Source organism: Polypterus senegalus, chromosome 14, assembly GCF_016835505.1.
Source record: "Polypterus senegalus isolate Bchr_013 chromosome 14, ASM1683550v1, whole genome shotgun sequence".
In the NCBI taxonomy this organism is placed as follows: Eukaryota; Metazoa; Chordata; class Cladistia; order Polypteriformes; family Polypteridae; genus Polypterus; species Polypterus senegalus.
In genome coordinates this window covers 127,486,711-127,509,807 of record NC_053167.1, presented here as the reverse complement: position 1 = coordinate 127,509,807, position 23,097 = coordinate 127,486,711, and the positions used below count along the sequence as shown (strand labels likewise).

General features: G+C 42.6%; 1 protein-coding gene across 9 annotated transcripts in view; it reads left to right on the top strand.

Annotated features, from left to right (window-relative positions):
• The window catches only part of sgip1a (SH3GL interacting endocytic adaptor 1a), a 305,775-nt gene that overhangs the window by 232,714 nt on the left and 49,964 nt on the right, over positions 1–23,097 (top strand). For 3 of the 9 annotated variants that reach the window (XM_039735495.1, XM_039735501.1, XM_039735502.1), the window contains one exon: positions 2,399–2,458. The exons of the other annotated variants lie outside the window; for them this stretch is intronic. In XM_039735495.1, the coding sequence (XP_039591429.1) occupies positions 2,399–2,458 (60 nt within the window). The remainder of the gene's footprint in view (positions 1–2,398; positions 2,459–23,097) is intronic. 9 annotated transcript variants of the gene reach the window in all.

Genomic DNA, 23,097 nt, shown 5'->3' with positions numbered 1-23,097 from the left:
CCTTTGTTATACTCCTATGGCTCTTTTTAAATTGTTTCAACCTGTAATGTGCAGATTTATATACTATAGCCGTGTGGAGCAGGGTAAGAGAGAAATAGACAGACCGGAAAGGCAGGCACTATATAAATCAGACAAAGTGGGAAGCTACCTTACATAATAAGAATACATTTTACTAGTGTAGTGTATGAATGAATCTATCTTATATTATGCCTTCCTTACCAACTATCATGTGTATATACATGTATATGTGTACAATTTCCATATACAGTATCTATCTATCTATCTATCTATCTATCTATCTATCTATCTATCTATCTATCTATCACATAGTGCCTTTATCTATCTATCTATCTATCTATCTATCTATTATATAGTGCCTTACATATCTATCTATCTATCTATCAATCATATATTGCCTTTCATATCTATCTATCTATCTATCTATCTATCTGTCATGTTGTATTTTTACTGTATTTGTATGTCAGAGAGATCCCTTTCATTCTGGTTGGTTCAGATTTGTTGCAGTTTGCCAGGCTTACTAGAAAAGACCGTAATCTTTTATTTTTCACACACCGTTGGGTTGATTGTGTTGTTTCTGAATATCCAGTTATCCTGGCTGATGGCAAATTGACTGGCCCATCTACAATGAAACGTTCTTTCCAGTGTGATTGTGACATATACAGCATATCCACACAGGCGATAAAAATGAGTATACCAATTAATCATTTTAGTGTTATTAAAGATGCAGAAATAATGCAAATAATATATACAGTGTGACAAATTAAGGGTTTTCTCGCACCCTTGTACCCTCAGACCACACGTCAGACACCAGGTAAAAGTCCAATTATTATTTATTATTTATAATAATGTGCACAAAGCACGCTCCTCTCCACAATTATCAAATAAACAATACTCAAATAGCCAATCCTCCACTCCCAGACGCTTAGCCACCTTGCTTCCCAACTCAGCTCCCACAGTCCTTTTATCCTCCCTGACCCGGAGGTGTTCCTGCCCAACAGCCCACAAGTCCTTATTCCTTCCGGGTCAGGGTAAATAGTCCTTTTCTTTTCAACCCGGAAGCCCGTCGCTCTTCCTATGAAGAACTTCCGGGTCACAGGGCACAAAGAACTCTTCGGTCCTCCCTGCAGCTCCCTCTCGTGGCCCCCATGGCATCCAGCAGGCGGTGCATAAAAACTCCATTGTCCGTGATGCCCTGCTGGTCTTCTGGGAACCTCCATGCTGCAAGGAGGGCTCCACCTGGCGGCTTGGGGGTATTGGCCGGGATAAACAGCCGGCCATCCTCCACAACAGTATAAAGTACTTTATACAGAGATTACGGTAGTTTTATTTCTAATGTTTTTTTGTGTGTGTTGCGTGACCCTTTCACCTTCAGCTGTTTATTGAATGTTTTTCTAGAACTTTTTCGTAATGAATGACGGCTGTCAGTTTGAGGTTTATCAGTATCAGGATATTAACAGTTCATAACTAGTAGTAATATTTTAGTCATTTGTAAAATGTAATCTTGCACTTTACCTGAGGACTTATCCCAGTGCTCTACACCTGCACTCAGTGATGGGCACTCGCTATACACAAACTGACAAGCGTTAAATTGAATAAACATTCTGTTACAGGCACTTGTGCCATACTGAGGTATTTCTGTATCTTAAATAACAGTAAAGTCACTGTAGTTCTGTCTCTGGTATGTTCATTTTTGGGAGCCATGGACATGGGTTATACAAATAAACATATATATACACCAGATACTGTACATGCATAAGCACAACATGTACTTTTAAGTGTATACTGTATATGTAATCTGTGCATGGTGGCTTCCCAGAGCCGAGTCCGAGCAGACATGAATGAAGCGACTGCGCTACTGAACAGATTCTTCTTCATGCACCTCTCCACATCGGCTGTTTCATGGCGATTTGACGTTCACCAGCTCTGTAAGCAGGCAGGGTGGTGTGCTGGTTAAGGCAAGCCCTGAGGTTGTGAGCCCTTGAGGTTCAAATCCTGTTACTGCCACTGTGTGACGCTGAGCAAGTCACATGACCTGCTGCCTGAGCTCCAATTGGAGAATCGAGAAAAATGTAAGCAATGGTATCATACATTGAAGTTGCCTTGGATAAAGGAGGTAATAATGTAAGAGGCTCCTCTTAAAGTTGTCAATGTTCCTTTTATTGTAGCTAACTCTTTAAGTGAGAACAACTTGTTTTGTGTTCCCTGCTCTGGTCTTGTCTGCTTGATGTGTTAATTTTTATTTGCATCTCCACACGACATGCGTTTGTGTTTCAGCATATGGTGTACAGGTTTTCAGTCCTGCTATCATTTATTCTTGATTTGTATTTTTTATGTTTGTTTCTTTTCTTTGGATTTTCTGTTTTGTCAATGATGTCAGAAGATGATGCATTTGTTGACAAACTGCCATCGTTTGAAAGGCGTTGTGAGACCCCTGCAGGTATTGTATCAGCCTACAGGTTTCAAGGAAGCACAAAAAAAAAAAAAAATCAATAGAGACAAAGTGCAAGTTTGCATCATTTTGCCTGCAGATCTGTGTGTCCATGTTGTGTGTCTGTGTGTGCCTCACAACTGCAACCTTCATTTGTTCAAAACATTCAAATGGAAAAGCTCAGTGAGAAAAATGGCAGCTGCCACTCTGCATAAGAATCTCAGTTTTATAACTAAATCACGAGCCCGATTCCAGCAACTTGGGATTATATGGAAAATGCTAATAAAAACATAAAGGAGCGATTTGTATTGGATCTATTCTTGAGGTATAAACAGTACAACAACACGTTATTTGACGTTTTATACTGCAAATAGACACTCATGTCAAATCTGATGACAGCAGTGCTCTCCTAAAAAGTTGTGACGGTCGAGTCGAGTGTTTCCCACTATGTGTTTTAATAACACTCGCTAAGTGTCTGAGCACTGAAGACACAAGTTACTTAATGGGGGTGTTCAGCAGCACAAATCCACTAGGCCTCTGTTGCCATGTTTTGTACTTCACCTTCACAGACAGGTCAGGACTGCAGGCAATACAATACAACACATCCATCCATCCATCCATTATCCAACCTGCTATATCCTAACACAGGGTCACGGGGGTCTGCTGGAGCCAATCCCAGCCAACATAGGGTGCAAGGCAGGAACAAATGCTGGGCAGGGCACACACACACACACACACACACCAAGCAAATGCTGGGGACAATTTAGGATCGCCTAACCTGCATGTCTCTGGACTGTGGGAGGAAACCCACGCAGACACGGGGAGGACATGCAAAATCCACGCAGGGAGGACCCGGAAAGCGAACCCACTGCGCCACCGTGCCGCCCTACAATACAACACAATTTACAAAATCACACAAGGAGGGCCGCAATGGGTTTTAACAGGCCCTGCCACTTGATAGCCCCCCAGCCTCGACTCTCTAAGAAGACAAAGAAAAATTCCCAAAGAAAACCCTTGTAGGGAAAAAAAAAAATGGAAGAAACCTTGGGAAAGGCCGTAAGTACACAAGTAATCCTCAATGCAATACAATACACAGAACAGAACAAATCCTCAATACAGTATAAAAAATGAAAAATATTACTAGTATGGAGCACAATTTTAACAGTAGATGATATCCCATAATATGATTTGGATTTGTTCGGAGTCTCAAACTCCCCCATTTGGCCAATCCACAGCTGAAACAGTGCTGATGAAAGGACCCCTCTAACCTATGATTCCTGCGATCCTCCATCAGGGATGACTTTACTATAAGCAGGAAAAACAATGGGGCAGGTGAGCTGTGGCACCGAGTGCCAAATTTGAGTACCAAGAAGAGAACAGAATAGGTGAGGGTTAGTATTCAATTATAACAATCATGTTACTTATGTTTTAGTGCTAATGACTAACAGTCTGTACAGTTAATCAGCAGCTCTAGTCAGGGTATGCTAAACTGAAGTAGTGAGTCTTCAGCTGGGCTTTGAAAGCTGAGACCGAAGGGGCATCTCTTATAGTAGCAGGCAGACCATTCCACAGTTTAGGGGCCCTGTAACTAAAAGCTCGACCTCCCACTGTTATTTTATTAATCCTTGGCATCCTAAGCAGACCGGCATCTTGAGATCTTAATGTGCGCTCTGGTTTGTAAGTCATGATAAGTTCAGACAAGTAAGCCTGACCTTGGCCATTTAATGCTTTATATGTTAAAAGAAGGATTTAGAAATCTGCCCTAAACTTAACCAGGAGCCAGTATAAGGATTTAAGAACTGGAGTTATGTGTTCGTTTTTTCTTCTTCTTGTAATAATTCTTGCACCAGCATTTTGGATTAACTGGAGGCTTTATAAAGAACAGTTTGAACATCCAGTGAACACCGCATTGCAGTAGTCAATCCTACTAGAAACGCCATACCATCCCCAACGCTGGCTTTTGGACCTGACGCTGGTAACAGCATGGATGGTCCTTTTCCTCTTTGGCCTGGAGAGCACAATAAAAACAATTTGAAATGTTCACTAGTCGGACCACAAAATACGACTCCACTACTTTCCATCTCAGATTAGAGCAAGAGAAGATGGCGGTTCTTTTGGACAGTGTTGATGTTTGGCTTCTGCTTTGCATAGCAGAGCCTTAAATTGCATCTGTGGATAGTGTTTACTGCCAAAGATTTACCAGTGCAATCCCGAGCCCATATGATACTATTGTGGCGGACGGCTGGGGACCTTGCCCAGCTAGGACGCCCCTGTGATTGTGATGGAAGGACTGGGGGAGAGGACAGGTTCACAGCAATACTTCCCTCAGAACACAAGAGGGCGACCCCCCTGGATTGCATCGGGGCACAAGGAGAGTCCCGAAGCCCTGGACTGTAGCACTTCTGTCACACCCAGAAGTGCTGAAGGAATAGGATCCGGGTGCACATGGAGCATTTCCAGGTGCCTATGCTGCACTTCTACCACACTCTGGAGTGCTGCCGGAAGAGGATCAGAGCACCTGGAGCACTTCAGGGTGCACTATAAAGGAGGCCACCTCACTCCGTTCGAGGAGCCAGAGTTGGGAAGTGGTGGACAAAGCTTGCATGGAGAGGAGTGGAGGTGGCAGAGAAAAAAAAGAGAGACAGAAAGAGAGAAAGAGAATCAAAGAAAGAAAAAGAAGACAGCATTGTGAGACTGTGTTATACTTGTGGGAACAGGGAAGACGTTTAATAAAAGCCTCTTGCTTTTGCACTCGTGTGCCACTGTGCCTGTCTGTGTGTGGGTTTAGGGAGCTGTACGTCCTTTATATTCCACACTATGTATTACAGACACACGACAGTCTTTAAAACAGTGACACGCATGCAGAAGTGGTTTTCGGCCTTGCTCTTTACGCACCGAGATTTGACTTGATTTCTTGAATCTTTGAACTATAACGTGCATTGTAGACGGTGAAGTGCCCCAAATCCTGATTTGTCTTTGGGGAATGTTCTCAAAGTACTGAATTATTCATTGAGACATGTGTTGGCAGATTGGCAAGCCTCGACCAATTTTTGCTCTTGATGGACTAGGCCTTATGTGAAGGCTCCTTATATACTAGAATGGTGTTTCTCAATGGAAAACCTCACGACCCACTGTTAGGTCATGGGCTTCCACCTTTGGGTTGTGAGTTGTTGCTGTTGGTGGTGGTAGTGGGTCACAGTGGTTTTAAATTAGCATGAGTTTGTAGTGGCGGGTCAGCTAAGTGACTGACAGCAGAGTGTGATATTGCTTATCTGGAACTGCAGTGCATAGAAAGCAGTGATGAAGAATAAGGAACCTTGCAAAGTGAAGAGAGGCTCCTCTTTCTGATGTCTCCTGCTTCCATGTGTCACAAAACGAGTCAAAGACAGAAAAAGGTTTGGGGCAGCCACCCATGTAATTTGGTATCCTGGCTGCAACTTCGTTTTCTTTCAAATACCAGCACTGAAGTGCTTACAACAGAGTCCAAAACAAGACTGACACAGAAGGGAAAAGGGAAGGCTTTTAAAGGGGGAGACAGGAAGTGAGGTCATAAGGGTCGGGCACGTGTTCATTGTTCATTGGTTTAGTCCCGGATGTGACATCAGGGGGGCCGGAGCTGGCAAGGTCTGTCTCCATTGGCTCGGTCCCAGAAGTGACGTCCAGAGAGACAGGTGGAACCTCCCGGGTTAGGTCTACAGGGAAGTGAGAAAGAGAGTTAGTGCGCTCTGCCACATCCCGGCATGGCTCAGAACTGCCTTCACTCGAGCCCTTTAGCTGCCTCCCATGCGCGCGTGTGTGACACATGACAGAATGTAAAAAAAAACAAAACAAAATGGCTGAGACTGGGGCTGAACTCGACATACCTGTTAACATGTTAACCCTTCATACGCCACCCACCCGCTCTGTCAGGAAGTATGCTATTGGCTGTCAGAAAAAAGGGGCGAGCACAACTGTAATGGACAGTTGCCATATGTGAATTTCCCCTTGGGATTAATAAAGTATCTATCTATCTATTATATAGTGCCTTTCACATCTATCTATCTGTCTATCTATTATATAGTACCTTTAACATCTATCTATCTATCTATCTATCTATTATATACTTCCTATCTATCTATTGTGAACTTGAACCCGGACACAGGCAGACGGACATTGTTGTTTCTCACCACACACTCTTTATTTACAATATTTACAATTTAACGTGCACTCCCCAGTGCCTCTTGCACCGATTCCCCCAATGTCCAGGCCTCACAGTCCTTATGCCTTCCTGGCCGCCTCCCGTCCTCTCTCCAGCTCTGTTCTCTTCCACCCAACATCCACCCATGACTGGAGGGAGGCGGCCCCTTAAATAGGAACCCGGATGGGCTCCAGCTGCTTCCCGGCACTCCTCCGCAGACACGCCCAAGTGTGACGGAAGTGCCGGCTGCGCACCCGATAGCCGTCCAGGTGTCCCATGTCGTCTTCCCCCCAGCACTTCCTAGTGTGGCGGAAGTGCTCGGCTCCCGGGACATTCAGGCACCGGGGAGCCGCCTGGCGGTGGCCATGGGTCCCTACAGGGCTGGGCTTTCAAGCCCTTCACCCGAGGCCCCCAACATAACCAGGGCGGACGCCCCCTCGTGGTCTGGAGGAGGCACAAGCTGGAGCCCGGCCGAGGACCACACTATCTATCTACCTATCTATTATATAGTGCCTTTCATATCTATCTATTATATAGTGCCTTTCACATCTATCTATCTATTATGGAGCCGACCCGGACACAGACAGTCGGACATGTTGTTAATCACCACCACACGTATTTATTTACAATAATATTTACAATTGTTAAGTCACTCAGACTCAGTCCGTGCACAAATACCCAAACACACAGTCCTGGCCACACAAATCCCTTGTCTTCGGGCCGCCTCCACACTCCTCTCGTGCCTCGTCCTTCTTCCACCCGACTCCAGCTTTGAATGAAGGGAGATGGCCCCTTTTATATGCTCAGGGATGAGCTCCAGGTGGTTCCCGCCATTCCCCTCTGGACACGCCCCAGTGTGGCAGAAATGCCGGCTGTTCTCCCGGAAGCTCTCCGGGTGTCCCTCTTCTTCTTCCCCCCGGCACTTCCTGGTGTGGTGGAAGTGCTGAGGTCCAGGGTCCCCAAGGCATTGGGGCGCCCCCTGGCGGTGACCACAGGCCCCTAAAGGGTGGGGCTTCCATGCCCTCAACCCCCAAAGCAACCAGGATGGCGGCCCCCCCGTGATCCCAGATGGGCGCACGCCCACTTCCGATCCTCCAAGGTGTCTCGGCCGGGTCGTCGCCCCTGGCATCCGCGACACTATCTATCTACCTATCTATTATGTAGTGCCTTTCACATCTATCTATCTATCTGATCACTAAATCTGACACAGGTGGTGATTTTCAGGTTTTTAAGATGGCGACGAGATCAGCGACTGCAGTCAGCAAATCTAACGAGCTCCATAACTTGAAGTAGCGTAGTGTAACATCGGCCTTAACCACAAAATGGCAAATGAGCCCCTAGCCTCCCAAATCTAACCTCAGGTTTGTCTGAAGTCCAGTAGTCAAAAAGATTCACCCAATAAGTTACAAATAGGAGAAGCTCTGACTCTCACAATTCCTAATAATCTGTGCGGAATATTCCAACAGAAGAAGCAGAAACCCTAAAAACCTCTGGTTCAGAAATATCTCAACAGGGAACTTTAAAGATTTTAATTAGGAAAAAAAAGGAAACTGTGGAATCAGAAAGGATTCAGACCCCCTCACTTTTTGCACATTTTATTGTGCTGTGGATTTCACTCTGAATGGACAGTTTTGCCATGTTCGACCATCAGCCTGGGATCGGTGGCCCAGCATGACAAGGTGAAAACATTAGAACAATCTAGACGAGAACAGGCCATTCAGCCCAACAAAGCTCACCAGTCCACTTAATTCTTCTAAAATAACACCAAGTTGAGTTTTGAAAGTCCCTCACGTCCTCCTGTCCAACACACTACTTGGTCTCTTATTCCAGGGGCCTTATGTATGAACGGTGTGTACGCACAGAAATGTTGCGTAAAAACTTTTCCACGTTCAAATCGCGATGTATAAAACCTGCACTTGGCGTAAAATCATGCACTTTTCCACGGTACCTCATAACTTGTCGTACACAAGTTCTCCGCTCGGTTTTGCAAACTGGTGGCACCCAGCGTCAAAGCAGTGCTACTGTTCCTGTGTGGTTACACCTTATTTTCCTGACGCAGCTTTATAAATACACTGAAACTGATTGAAATTAACTTGTAACAATATAATGGTCCAGGGAATAGCCGTAGTATACCAAATATCATAACTGCTTTAGCGTTGTTACTCTAACTGCACCTTCTTCTTTCAGCTGCCCCCGTTAGGAGTTGCCACAGCAGATCATCTTTTTCCATATTACTCTCACTGCACCACTCAGAGTATTTATATCACTGTATCTGAGTGTGAATCACAGCAGCAGCTGATTGGAAAGGGAATTATCGGTATACAGCATCAAGGACACGCTGTCTCAGCCACGGCAAAACATTTCAAAGCCTTTCCTGTACAGACCTCGCTGTTCAGAAACAGTTTCATCCCAAGAACTTTAAATGCAGCCAATCACTGCTCCTTGTAGAACTGTTTGTACTTATAAGTACAATCACCTCACTGTAAACTTGCACTACAGTTATAATATCGCACAACCTGAGCCTCTTTATAAAGCGCGTATTTACATATGATGACGATATCATTTTTAAGGTGAAATGCAGCAAAATATGTTTATTATATTATACAGATAAAACTTTAACTTCATTTAAATAATCTGTATTCTTCACTGGGAGTGTCGTGAAGGATAGAAACATGTACAACGAAGATATTTCAATGTTCCTTAAACGTTTTGAAGAATCGGCGCTACCCAATTCTGATTGGGTATTTGGGGAAAGAAAAGCAAGGACTGCAGTGACAGCTACGCCAATATATATTGAATATAAAACAGCAAGATAAAATAACAACACAGCAAAAAACGCAGCAACAAATTTCGGCAAAAGTTAAATGCTTGTGTCATGAGCACGAGGCGGCTATGCAGTGTCTACAACGGACGTGGCCATCCACCGTGCATAAGCTACCTTACTGACATTGGCGGGTGAAGGAGCCACCGATTCTTCCTCTGCCCAGTGCCACCACAAGCCTAGAGCAGCCCCTGAGTACTGCTGCAATAAATTATTTCATCGAAGTGAAACACATGTTTAATAACGTGCTTTAACTCCTATCATCATAAAAATGATATCACGTATACATCTCAGTATTTTAGTTATTCAGAGAGCTGTAATATCACGAATGTAATTGATTCTGTGTCCAGTTGGAGGAAGAGAGCCGGTTTAAGAAGCAAGTAGTGATTCACACACAAAGACACATAGAAGATCAAATACAAAACAAAGCATTTAACGTGCTACTTTAATTACGATGTCATTTGAGAAACTGGTTAATTAAAGATTTTAAGATGACTTTAGTGACAAAATAAACTACGTGATTAAAGTGGAAATGTCGAGATTGAAGTTGACATTTCGTGCTTTTTCCCCACCGTGTGCCTTTTTTTCCCTGTACCCTAATAAACTTTCATATGACACTCAGACAGTGGGCTTACAACTCTTCTTTTCACAGCAACTTTGATATGTGACTTCTTTTTTATTTCCGGCACTGTGCGATTTTGTGGATGTGAGCTTTCAAGTTTCTCCAACACGCTATGTCACTCGATCAACTTCCTTTTGTTGATTATACTACGGTTTATTAGAACAAATAGTATGTTTTTCCTTTGCCTCCACTTGGTATTCGCTGAAATTCTTATATTTTCCCCCGTGCTTTTCTCATTGTCTTTTCACAGAAGGCTGAGCTTAAGGGCGATTTATATTCATTTGCATATTCAAAGAGGCGTAATTCTGGGAGGATTTGGGGCGTTACATAAAGCGTGCACGGCGTTACTTTTCACGCTGATCGGGATTTATGTAGCGGAAGAGCGTGGAAGTTGGATGCGCACAGATTCCTGCATCTGGATTTTCTGTGCGTAAAAACATTTCGGCTTTTGTGCTTACGCCATGTTATAGTGCGAGTTCTACGCACGGCGTTATACATGAGGCCCCAGGTGTCTGTGGTTCTTTGTATAAAGAAAACCTTCACAATTTCCCCTTCACAAGTTTCCAACTGTGTCCCCATTTTCTTGATAAACTCATTTGAAAGTCAACGTCTCGATCCACTGGACTAATTCCCTTCATAATTTTAAACACTTCACTCATTTCATCTCTCCTAAAACTGTAAAGGCTCAGCTCTTCTTTTACTCTTTCCTCATAACTCATCCCCAGTAGCCCTGGAATCAGCCTTGTCGCTCTTCTCTTGTTGAAGGAGGATGTCAGAAACATTTTTGTGCAGTCCAACTCTCCTTAAACATCCATCCATCCATTTTCTAACCCGCTGAATCCGAATACAGGGTCACGGGGGTCTGCTGGAGCCAATCCCAGCGAACACAGGGCACAAGGCAGGAACCAATCCTGGGCAGGGTGCCAACCCACCGCTGGACACACACAAACACACCCACACACCAAGCACACACTTGGGCCACTTTAGAATCGCCAATCCACCTAACCTGCATGTCTTTGGATTGTGGGAGGAAACCCACTCAGACACGGGGAGAACATACAAACTCCACGCAGGGAGGACCCGGGAAGCGAACCCGGGTCTCCTAACTGCGAGGCAGCAGCGCTACCACTGCGCCACCGTGCCGCCCTCTCCTTAAACAGTTGTGCAATTTTTTAAGGTCAAAATTTGAACAACTAAAAGCAGTGGCCATGACTTTCCTTGTTGAAGGGATAACCTTAAACTTCTTGCGAGAACATCTGAAAATTGAAATTATGCCTTATGAGAAGGATTATGGAGTCGTAGTGGACTATCACCCGCCAGACAGAAGCCATTAAGAAGGCTAATACAAATGTCATGTTATATAGCGCCTTGATGTGTGGAGGTTATAACGCACTGGTGAGGCCTCATCCTGGAGTCCTGGGTGCAGTTTTGGCTCCCATATTATAAAAAAGACATGGCAGTGCTAGCAAAACTGCACCCAGGACTCTAGATGAGGCCTCACCAGTGCGTTACAAAGCTTGAGCAGAACCTCCTGTGACTTGTACTCCACACATCAAGGCGCTATATAACCTGACATTCTGTTAGCCTTCTTAATGGCTTCTGAACACTGTCAGGAAGTCGATAGCTTAGAGTCCACTATGACTCCTAAAGCCTTCTCATAAGGTGTACTCTGAATTTTCTGACCACCCATTGTGTATTCAAACCTAACATTTTTACTCCCTATGTGCAATACTTTACATTTACTGACATTAAATTTCATCTGCCCAAGCCTGTATGCTATCCAAGTCCTTCTGTGATGATTTAACGGATTCCAAATTACACTGTATCTGCCAATCTGCCCAATGTTGTATCATCTGCAAACTTGTGAAATGCATTGAGAAAGTTTACAGGCGCGCTTATACCACCAAGGGGGGGCTCTACAACTGTGATGCTCACACTCAATTCACCAAGGGAGGGGAATAAGCCACACTTACGGTCGATTTACCCTGGGGGGACCCCACACCTGCTTGCTACGCCAATGTGGCTCACAAATACACTTCTAGATTGACAAGCTGGGTCGCAACACCAAATAGGGTTGAGAAACATGGCACCAGGATACGACTGCCTCACCTTCGTTATTTCAACTTGTCACATCCCTATCGGTCCTAAATGACACCCCTGTCCCAACTTTGTTGGATTGGGTTGCGGGCATCAATTTCGGAATAAACACATGTCTTCAAAAAGCAATGCAGCTGATTAGGTGAAACAGGCAGAATCGTGTCTTTAGACGGTTTGTGTTTGTATGTAAGTCAAAGTAAATTCACAAATCACTCCATTTTTTTGTCTTTTTTAGCATTTTCCATACTGTCTCAACATTTTGGAATTGGAGTTGTAAAAGTAAATCCAGCTTATTAAAAACAAATGCTTGTAAAACTTGTAAATCGACTTGCTTAATAAGTCAAATAAAATGAATTTGAATAGTAGTCATTTATGGATCCCCATAGAGAGACGTCAATATTACAAAAATCTAAAGGCATAAAATAGAAAAACCCCATTTAACTTATTTGATATGACAACTAAGGTACCTAAGAAGGAAACACCAAACGCTTGATCGGTTGTTTGGCAGCTTTTTATCAGGATATGATCAAGCATTTTGTGTTCATCATTATGTAGTTGTTGCTCTAATTGGTCCTCCTAAAGAGCACTGGGTTTTGCTTGTTTGACGATCACGTTAGAATGGAGCATGTTGTACAGCTAGCGCCATTTTCTCCTCCTCCATCGGGTGCCAGTCGCTGTGTCAATCGAATCCCTTTGGTTTTCCTTACCTTAGTCTTGCAGTTTCCATTTCATCATTCCCATCTAAAACTGACAAACTGCACTTTTATTTATTGTTACACAGAGTAAAATTCTACTGTCTGGTCTTTTTTTAATCGGTATGTGTTCACAGGCCCAGGTCATCGTTGCTCTTGCTCGCCATCTGGTTGTATTGCTGTTGGCCGTATTGTCCCACTTCTCATCTATTTCATTAATTAACATTTAATCAAGAATACCCTAGAACAGTGGTTCCCACCCTTTGTACAGGGTGGTCCAGATCTAATTATGCAGATCCAGATTGTCTGGATGACTTTGATTTATGCTGGGGCGATTCCAGTTCGGCACAAAGACGATTCTTCATGTCGTCAGTTCGCACACTTCTTGATGGTCTGGGATTTTTCGGGTGATTTTCTATGTAATAAACTTAATAAGTTATATCCATCCATCCATCCATTTTCTAACCCGCTGAATCCGAGTACAGGGTCCTGCCGGAGCCAATCCCAGCCAACACAGGGCACAAGGCAGGAACCAACCCTGGGCAGGGTGCCAACCCACTGCAGTACACACACCCACACACCAAGCACACACTAGGGCCAATTTAGAATCACCAATCCACCTAACCTGCATGTCTTTGGATTGTGGGAGGAAACCGGAGCACCCGGAGGAAACCCACGCAGACACGGGAAGAACATGCAAACTCCACGCAGGGAGGACCCGGGAAGCGAACCCGAGTCTCCTAACTGCGAGGCAGCAGCGCTAACACTGCGCCACCATGCCGCTAATAAGTTATAGCATAATGAAAATTGCATAATTAGATCTGGACCACCCTATACATTCACAGACCACTTTCCAACAACACATAAGTTGCAGACCACCAGCTTATCTTCTTATATATTATGCTACCATGGCTGTCCGTTTGTCTGTCCAGGATTTTAAATTACTTGTAGCTCGCAAACCGTTTGACTTATTGACCTGAAATTTGGTACACATATACTACGTCATGTCTACTGTCCTCTTTCAGGGTGATGATTGACCTCCAAGATTATTCCTCTTTTTATTTTCGCAGCGGAGAAGTAGTGTGTTAAAGAAGTTATGAAAAAGAAAACAAAACATTTTAAAAATAACGTAACATGATTGTCAATGTAATTGTTTTGTCACTGTTATGAGTGTTGCTGTCATCAAGGATTTGATTATCATTACAGTAATCCCTCCTCGATCGCGGGGGTTGCGTTCCAGACCCCCCGCGATAGGTGAAAATCCGCGAAGTAGAAACCATATGTTTGTATGGTTATTTTTATATATTTTAAGCCCTTATAAACTCTCCCACCATGTTAACATTATTAGAGCCCTCTAGGCATGAAATAACACCCTTTAGTCAAATGTTTAAACTGTGCTCCATTACAAGACAGAGATGACAGTTCCTTCTCACAATTAAAAGAAAGCAAACATATCTTATCTTCAAAGAAGCGCCGTCATAAAGGAGCGCGTCAGGAGCAGAGAATGTCAGAGAGAGCGCTCGCTAAGAAAAGCAAACAATCAAAAAATCAATACATGCTTTTAAGTATACAGAAGCACCGCAATAAAGCGGCATTTTGTAGAGGAGCGTCCGTGTCCTCTGTGCAAACAGCCCCTCTGCTCGCACCCCCTCCGTCAGGCAGAGAGAGCGAGAAAGATAGAGAGAAGCAAACAAGCACCGCGCGGGGCGCATATCTTATAGCATTGAGGAGTTTTAGTTAATATGTAATACATGCTCTGATTGGGTAGCTTCTAAGCCAACCGCCAATAGCATTCCTTGTATGAAATCAACTGGGCAATCAAACTGAGGAAGCATGTAACCTAAATTAAAAGACCCATTGTCCGCAGAAAGCGGCGAACCAGCGAAAAATCTGTGATATATATTTAGATGTGCTTACATTTAAAATCCGCGATAGAGTGAAGCCGCGAAAGTCGAAGCGCGATATAGCGAGGGATTACTGTATTTCTTTCAATCAGGTTCGTATTTGGAGGATGTGTTGTGTTCAAGATATATTCCGTGTTTGTCAACTATGGCGTTATTTCAGTGCCACTATTCTGAGCGCACGTAAAAAAATATTGCAAGTGCAAGTGTTGCATTTTGAGGAGAAATTTATTTTGAGCGTACAAAAGCTGAATTTGAGTGAACAAAATTCATTGCTGCGTGCAAAAAATGTATTTCAGTGTTTGCACTTATCCATATACACACACACAATAGCACCCCTCTCGCTCAGTTTTTTCATTTCGCTTGCTGCAATGTGTTGCTTGCGCTCACAACATTCTCTGCTGCAAGCGCTCAACTCTCTGTACACCGTTATAAGTGTGCCACAAAACCAACCAATCACAGACTTGGTTTCAAAAATTCTGATTGGCTCTTACGGTCTCCAATCAGCTCGCTAGCTGCTGCATTCCGGAAACAGTCCGAAATGTAGCTAAATCCAGCTAAACTCAATTAAACCCCAATTTGCGGATAATATCTTTAATTATTTTATTTTAAAATATATTATTTGTTAAGACTATCGTTGGTGTAGTATAATGTAGTTGCATTATACAACCATGCCAACTGACTCTCCAAATTATATTTGAGTAGCTCTCTTTTATGTCGTCGAATACTGAACAGCAGCTGATTGAAAACCGTAAGAGCCAATCAGAATTTTTGAAACCAAGTCTGTGATTGGTTGGTTTTGTGGCACACTTATAACGGTGTACAGAGAGTTGAGCGCTCGCAGCAGAGAATGTTGTGAGCGCAACACATTACGAGCAAGCGCAAATAAAAAACTGAGCGAGAGGAGGTGCTATTGTGTGTGTGTATATGGATAAGCGCAAACACTGAAATACATTTTTGCACGCAGCAATGAATTTTGTTCACTCAAATTCAGCTTTTGTACGCTCAAAATAAATTTCTCCTCAAAATGCAACACTTGCACTTGCAATATTTTTTTTACGTGCACTCAGAATAGTGGCACTGAAATAACGCCATAGTCAACCGTTGTAAAGATAACAGGTTTCATTCATCGAAGTGTTCACTACCCAAATCGGTACTCGTGAATCTATGATGTTTAACAGGCATTCCCGGTATTAAGTTGTGGATTTGCCTGCGAATATTTAGCGGCAGCGTGTCTATGAACTTAATTTAAAGTTAAGCTTTACACCGTGCTTTCCTATTGACATGTCTACAAAGGCTTGTTCAGCGTCAGAGGGTTGTTCCTTTCTTACTGCATCAATAAACAGCTCGTCTTCCTCTTTATCTGAGACATCACACACTGCATGCACGGGTTTACCTTTCCCAGTCCTGCAAACTTTAGCGAAGTGCTTCAATTTACCACATTATTTTTTACACTGTCTTCCTTTAGCTGGACATTGACTTTTTCCAACGTGTGCTTTGTTTCCGCAGTAGCTGCACTTATGAATATTCTTGTATGCGTCACTCGCTTCATATTCTTTTGCTGCCTTCTCAATTGTGTAATGCGTTTTTTGTTCAGCGCTCTTTGGAGCTCTTGCTTGTTGTCTGCGTACTGCGTTCACAGTTCACGTGAGCCACTCGGAGTACATGCACCGAAGGTTCTCAGCTGTGCTTTTGCTATCTTGTGCGATCTTGCGATGTCCACGGCTTTATTTAATGTTAGCTCAGACCTGGCAGTTAAAAGTTTCTCTTGCACTTTTGCTGAGTTTGTGCCAAACACTATTCTATCCCTGACTATTCTATCTCGTTTATACCCTGCGACTTCTCATTAAACTTGTATCTCGCGAATATTGTATTCGTCTTAGGCATGACAAACGCCTCAAAGCGGTCATAATAAGTTTTCAGTACCTTGGCTTCCTCCTGGGTGAGAGTCCATGTGTTAAAAATGTCTCTTCCTTTTTCCCCAGTCCACAGGAGCAGGTAGCTGCATTTCTCACTCTCGTCTTTGCCTTTTAGAGGACCAGAAAACATGAGCTCCACGTGCTGTCGGAACTTTTTTCCATTCTCCCGGCAGGTTAAGAGAATCCCAGTCAATTCGTGGCGAGGGAACTCCAACAAAATCCATGACTGTCCTTTGCTATAAGCACCTGTGGCCTATGGGTGATGCAAGGAACATTATAAATGCAAGGAACAGGATTACTTGGCCATTAACATGACCACGACCCTGCCTGACTGCTATGTCTGTGTACAGTATAGGAGAGCGGTAGATCCATCCATCCCTCCATTATCCAGCTACAATAAATAACCGTGCCGTTCCTGTTTCAAGTACTGAGACTCGGCCTCGTGTTTTGGGGTGCAAGACAGGGACGCGCGTGTCACAATCTAAACTCAATGCAGGGAATACCCAGGATGTAAACCCTGGTCTCCTTACTGTGAGGCAACAGCGCTACCACTGTGACGAGACAAATAGCAATCCATATGAATGAAAATTCAATAAAGAGATCTCCTTAATATCGTTTTAGTTTCTCCCAAGACAACAATGAAATCAGAAAGAGCTAAAATGGAGACATGTTCTTTTGTCTCCTGCTCCTCAGATGTTTCTCCTGTGACAAAGCACCCCGGTATTCTCACAAGCGTCTCCTCTTGAGTTTTAGCAGAGATCTCAGCAAAGTCACACAAGGGGCTTGGAGGTCTCTTGACATTTTTATTGCAATTTGAAAGTTTTTGCATTGTGTGCTCCGTAATATATGGTGGAATGCATGGACCGCTGTTTGTGATAATAAAACATTATGATTATGAAACTAGTCCTGGCTTCTAAATAATATATTAGTTGTTCTAATTTATATTGCTGTGCTCCGATTAGGTCACACTCATTGTAGAAGAAAAGGCAGGCGGTGAGGCGTAGTGGTTAACATTTTGGACCTCAAACCCCGAGGTTGTGCGTTCAAATCCCACTACTGACACCATTGGCCACGAGAAAGTCACTTCATCTGCCTGTCCGCCAATTGGAAAAACAATCAAAATGTAACCAATCGTATCTCAAATGTTGTAAGCCACCTGGGATAAAGGCATCAATATGAAGTCTTCAAAGAGATTAAAACAAGACTAGCGAGAGATCTCACAAAACCTAACATGCTTTTCAAACCAAATTCTCAATTTTGACTCCTTTTACCTCAATTGTATCCTGTGTCTCCTTTTTGTCTCAAGGTATCTCTCCTAAGGAATTTTAGGAGAAACATCTGCGACGAAGTGGATTCATAAATGAAACATACATTAAAATCTCTTTTAAGTCTGATGAACCATTAAAAATCAACATTTGAGCAGTAACGTTTTCCTGTGGGAATATAATAAAACAACTGTAAATGTTTTTCTTTCATTCAAGCATATTTCTCACGTGACTATTACTAAAAAGAGAATAACGGAAAGCAAAGGTGTTAATAAAACACTGCCAGTGTGTCATGATTGTGTTTCATGTGATTTTTGTCTGGTATTTTCATTCAACGTCGCTATTTTTTTAGGATCTTCTGTTGCCACTATGTTAGAGCTGCTGTTGGCGCTGCTTCCCATGTTGCAAGGGGCATGGCTTTAGGGTCATGACCCGCGGGTAATTGGTGCAACAGCATAAAAGATCAGCTGGGGGGGTTTCTTTTATTATCTAATCTGCAAATACAAATGTCCTTAATTTGCTTCTCACAAATATTGTTTTGTTTCACCACTTTCCCTGTGTTTTCTTGTCTCTCGTTAGGATTTGACAGCTAGTCTCTCTATTAAAAAAAGAAAATCTTGAGACAAGACGAGACTATTGCCAAAAGATTTTTTCAACTCCCGCCCCCCTCTCAACCATTTACAGTTAACGGCCAACGCCCACGGTCCTCTCGCCTCTCATTCGTGTGAATGCTTTTGTCAGACACAGTTCCTGTGCTCTCAGCTCTTATAAATTTTTATATTTTCCTCACTTTAAGTTCCCAATAATAGAAGACGTATTATGTTCAAATCTTATTGAAGAATTTCATCCCGAAGGATTACCAACAGAAGAAATGAGTATACAGGCAATCCTACCACTGAGAAATGAGTCCATTGAATTAACGCGAAAATTGTCGATCGGTTACACGGCAAATTGGTTAAATGCATGTCAATAGACTCTGCTGAAACAGTTGGTGGTGCTGGTGCGGAAGATGAAAACATCAACTTACAATATCACGAAGAATAACTACAACTGTTAACACCATCCGGTCTTCCGCCGGCCTGAATTACTGTAGAATGAAGGATGTATTGTAATGTTATTGCGTGTACAATTTTAACAGATGACAAGAAAGGTAATGCAGAATATCTTATGAGGATAACATTAGTCACCAACCAAGATCTTGATATGCCATTTGTGTTAAAATGTTTACAGTTTCCCGTTAGAATAACTTTTGCTATGACAATTAAAACGTCCCATGGACAAACATTCGAAAAGTTGGTTTATTTATTAGAGAGAAAGAAACGATATTCACTCACGGGCAGTTATACTTTACGTTGTCACGATGAAAGTCCAAACACGGAATCAAATTTCAATGCGATATTGATGAAAAGTTAATTCAAAGAATTGTTTTACTGAAGTTTTACAGTAAAAGTGTAAGTTTAAAAGTATTTACGTGTTAATTTCAAAGACAAACAGAATGAAAACATATAACGTAACGAATACCTCTAACGCAACACGAAACAATTTTCTTTCAATTTAATACGTTTTACTATTTTTTACTATGGTTAATTACTCGCTGTAATATAAAATAGATACTGTACATCCACATCCCTGTGCGTGAGTGGCAGATCCATAAAACGGCTAGGGCGTAACAACCACCCGGGGGTTGGCCAGCGAAGCGAGCAGGGGGCAGAGCTCCCTAGTTTTATTTTAATTTGTTTTGGCGTCTTATTTTACATGTTTCTTCCGGTTGTTGGCGGGACACTCAACTCAGTAAATACTGAGTGTAAAGCTTTAGTAATGGATGCGGCTTGAGGATTGACATTTTGTTTTCTATATCACATTTTCATACAAATGATGTGGCTCAAAGTGCTTTACAAGATGAAGAAAGAAAAATATATAAAAATTAGGCAATACTAATTAACAAAGAATAAAGTAAGGTCCAATGGCCTTGGGGGACAGAAAAAACAAAAAAAAACCTCCAGACGGCTGGGGATAAAAAACGAAATCTGCAGGGGTTCTGTGGCCAGGAGACCACCCAGCCCGCACTGGGCATTCAACCTAACATAAATGATCTCAATCAGTCCTCATGTTTTTCAGGCTTCACATGGAACAGAAGTGAAAGGGCAAACTTTATTACAGCGAGTGACCATTATGGATACCAAGTGAATGTGGCACTTGGATGGTAAAGTTTAGGGTGGCCAGAGTTTGAAAATCCTAAAGTTGAACACTTGTGCAGTATGTACGCCCACACATAAAGCCTCATTTGTGTAATTTCTGCTTTATCTAATCATTATTATCATAGAGGGATCAGGGCACAGGGAAAAAAAAATTAAACACATTTGACAAGTAAACACATTGCTTGTGCTTGAAGCAGAAACAAATAAATGCCAGTCGACTAATTGTCTGCTTTTTGGTCCTCCTCGCAATGCTGTTCAAGTTTAACATGAGTTCCAAAGCAAGCGGCCGTCACCCCTTTGGAGTTTAATGCACACTTTTGTAAATGTATTGAGACAACATTTGCGGCACTGAAAACCTTTATTAGGTGGGTAGCCTGTTAAAACTAGGACATGTGGATAAGTAAATTATAGTGTCAGTGATCTGCAGATAATAGAGACGTGAGGTTGGTTCAGTGTTAATAATACTAAGGAAATATTTATTTAGTCTGTGTATAATGACTTACAGGAACACAGGGTCCTTTATTCATATATGTATAGATAATGATTTGTTTTCATTGCTTGCATTTATATTTTTACACTTATGAGGATCATTTAACGTACCTTGTACGTGTTAAAGCATCGGGAAGACTGAGGTGCTTATGCCCTCCTTCTCTTCTCCTCACTTTCAAGCCGTGTGAGCTTAGGCAACATCCCACACGCACTCGATCAGCCGATGACAGTGTCTTTCTATCTTCCACCAGTCTTTCATTAACTTGTACTGGGGATCTGTTTGCTGGAAAGGGGTGTGTGGCGCTCTCCATATCTTTGCAACAGGTTGAAGGTCCAAGCATTTAGAGTCCTGGTGCTTCCTGTTTTGCTACATGGTTGCGAGACATGGACGCTATCCAGTGACGAAGACTGGACTCCTTTGGTACTGTGTCTCTTCAGAGAATCCTTGGGTATCGCTGGTTTGACTTTGTGTTGCTCACTGAGTCCCAAATGAGGCACATTACCTTCATTGTGAGGGAGTGTCAGTTACGGCATTACTGCCATGTGGTGTGATTCCCCAATGGTGATCCGGCTCACAGGATCCTCATTGTTGAGGACCCAAGTGGCTGGATCAGACCAAGGGGACGCCCACGTGTCTGGCTGCAGCAGATAGAGGGTCATTTCTGGAGGGTGGGACTGGACTGCGTGTCTGCCTGTGGGGTTACCAACCAGGATCCTGAGCTTTTTTGACAAGTGGTGGGTGCAGGAATGCGCTATACCAGTACATGCTCCCCAACCTGACCTGACCTTGGCTCTGTTTGAAGTCTTAGCAGCTAACAGATGTGAAAAACAACAAAATATACAAAATGTACAAGTTGATGAAACTGCTGTTCAGGTAAAATGAATGCAGTAAACTAATTTGTAGCTGAAGTCGAATAGAATGTTTCTCCATTTTAAGATAGATGAAATCATAAATTCGCCAAAGCTGTTCAGTGGAATATTTTGAAATTTTTAAACTGTATAGAGTGCAGCCTGTTCAAGATATCTCAACAGAAATGGAAAAATAAGCATGCTACATTTCAACAAAATTGGTCCGTGGAGTGCTTGAATTGTTTCATGTACATAGACGGACAGACAGATATGGGCTATCGCAATAGGTGCTCCATGTATTACATGTGAACACACCTAAAAGGGAATTTTTGTAGGACTTCCAATTAGAGAATTGATTCGAGATGTGAATTTCAACGACCAGCTGAACCAAGCTGAAAAAAACTGCATGAGTATTTGCAGGAAATTCTTGGGAAATCATAAGGCAGACAACTACCAAAAACCAGAGGGTGATCTTTTATAGTCATACAAAAACCACAGGATGTAACATGTCTTTAGAAATGAATTACTAGGATGATTGTCATCTTTAAAAATGGCTTTTTTGGATATCCGTGGAAATCTTGGGGGTGGTCAGTTATGAGCATGTTGAACACTTTCATCAGGACATTTCTGAAAAGCAATACCAAGGCAAGTGGAGACAGAATACGCTTGCAGGACCCTTAATAGGGATATTCCTGAGGCCACGTATAACGGAAAATAATATATTTCTACATTTTAAGTGAGACTCTCACAGCATACGTAGATTAAAATTAACAATGAACATATACAGTGGTGTGAAAAACTATTTGCCCCCTTCCTGATTTCTTATTCTTTTGCATGTTTGTCACACAAAATGTTTCTGATCATCAAACACATTTAACCATTAGTCAAATATAACACAAGTAAACACAAAATGCAGTTTTTAAATGATGGTTTTTATTATTTAGGGAGAAAAAAAAACCGAAACCTACATGACCCTGTGTGAAAAAGTAATTGCCCCCTGAACCTAATAACTGGTTGGGCCACCCTTAGTAGCAATAACTGCAATCAAGCGTTTGCGATAACTTGCAGTGAGTCTTTTACAGCGCTCTGGAGGAATTTTGGCCCACTCATCTTTGCAGAATTGTTATAATTCAGCTTTATTTGAGGGTTTTCTAGCATGAACCGCCTTTTTAAGGTCATGCCATAGCATCTCAATTGGATTCAGGTCAGGACTTTGACTAGGCCACTCCAAAGTCTTCATTTTGTTTTTCTTCAGCCATTCAGAGGTGGATTTGCTGGTGTGTTTTGGGTCATTGTCCTGTTGCAGCACCCAAGATTGCTTCAGCTTGAGCTGACGAACAGATGGCCGGACATTCTCCTTCAGGATTTTTTGGTAGACAGTAGAATTCATGGTTCCATCTATCACAGCAAGCCTTCCAGGTCCTGAAGCAGCAAAACAACCCCAGACCATCACACTACCACCACCATATTTTACTGTTGGTATGATGTTCTTTTCTGAAATGCTGTGTTCCTTTTACGCCAGATGTAACGGGACATTTGCCTTCCAAAAGTTCAACTTTTGTCTCATCAGTCCACAAGGTATTTTCCCAAAAGTCTTGGCAATCATTGAGATGTTTCT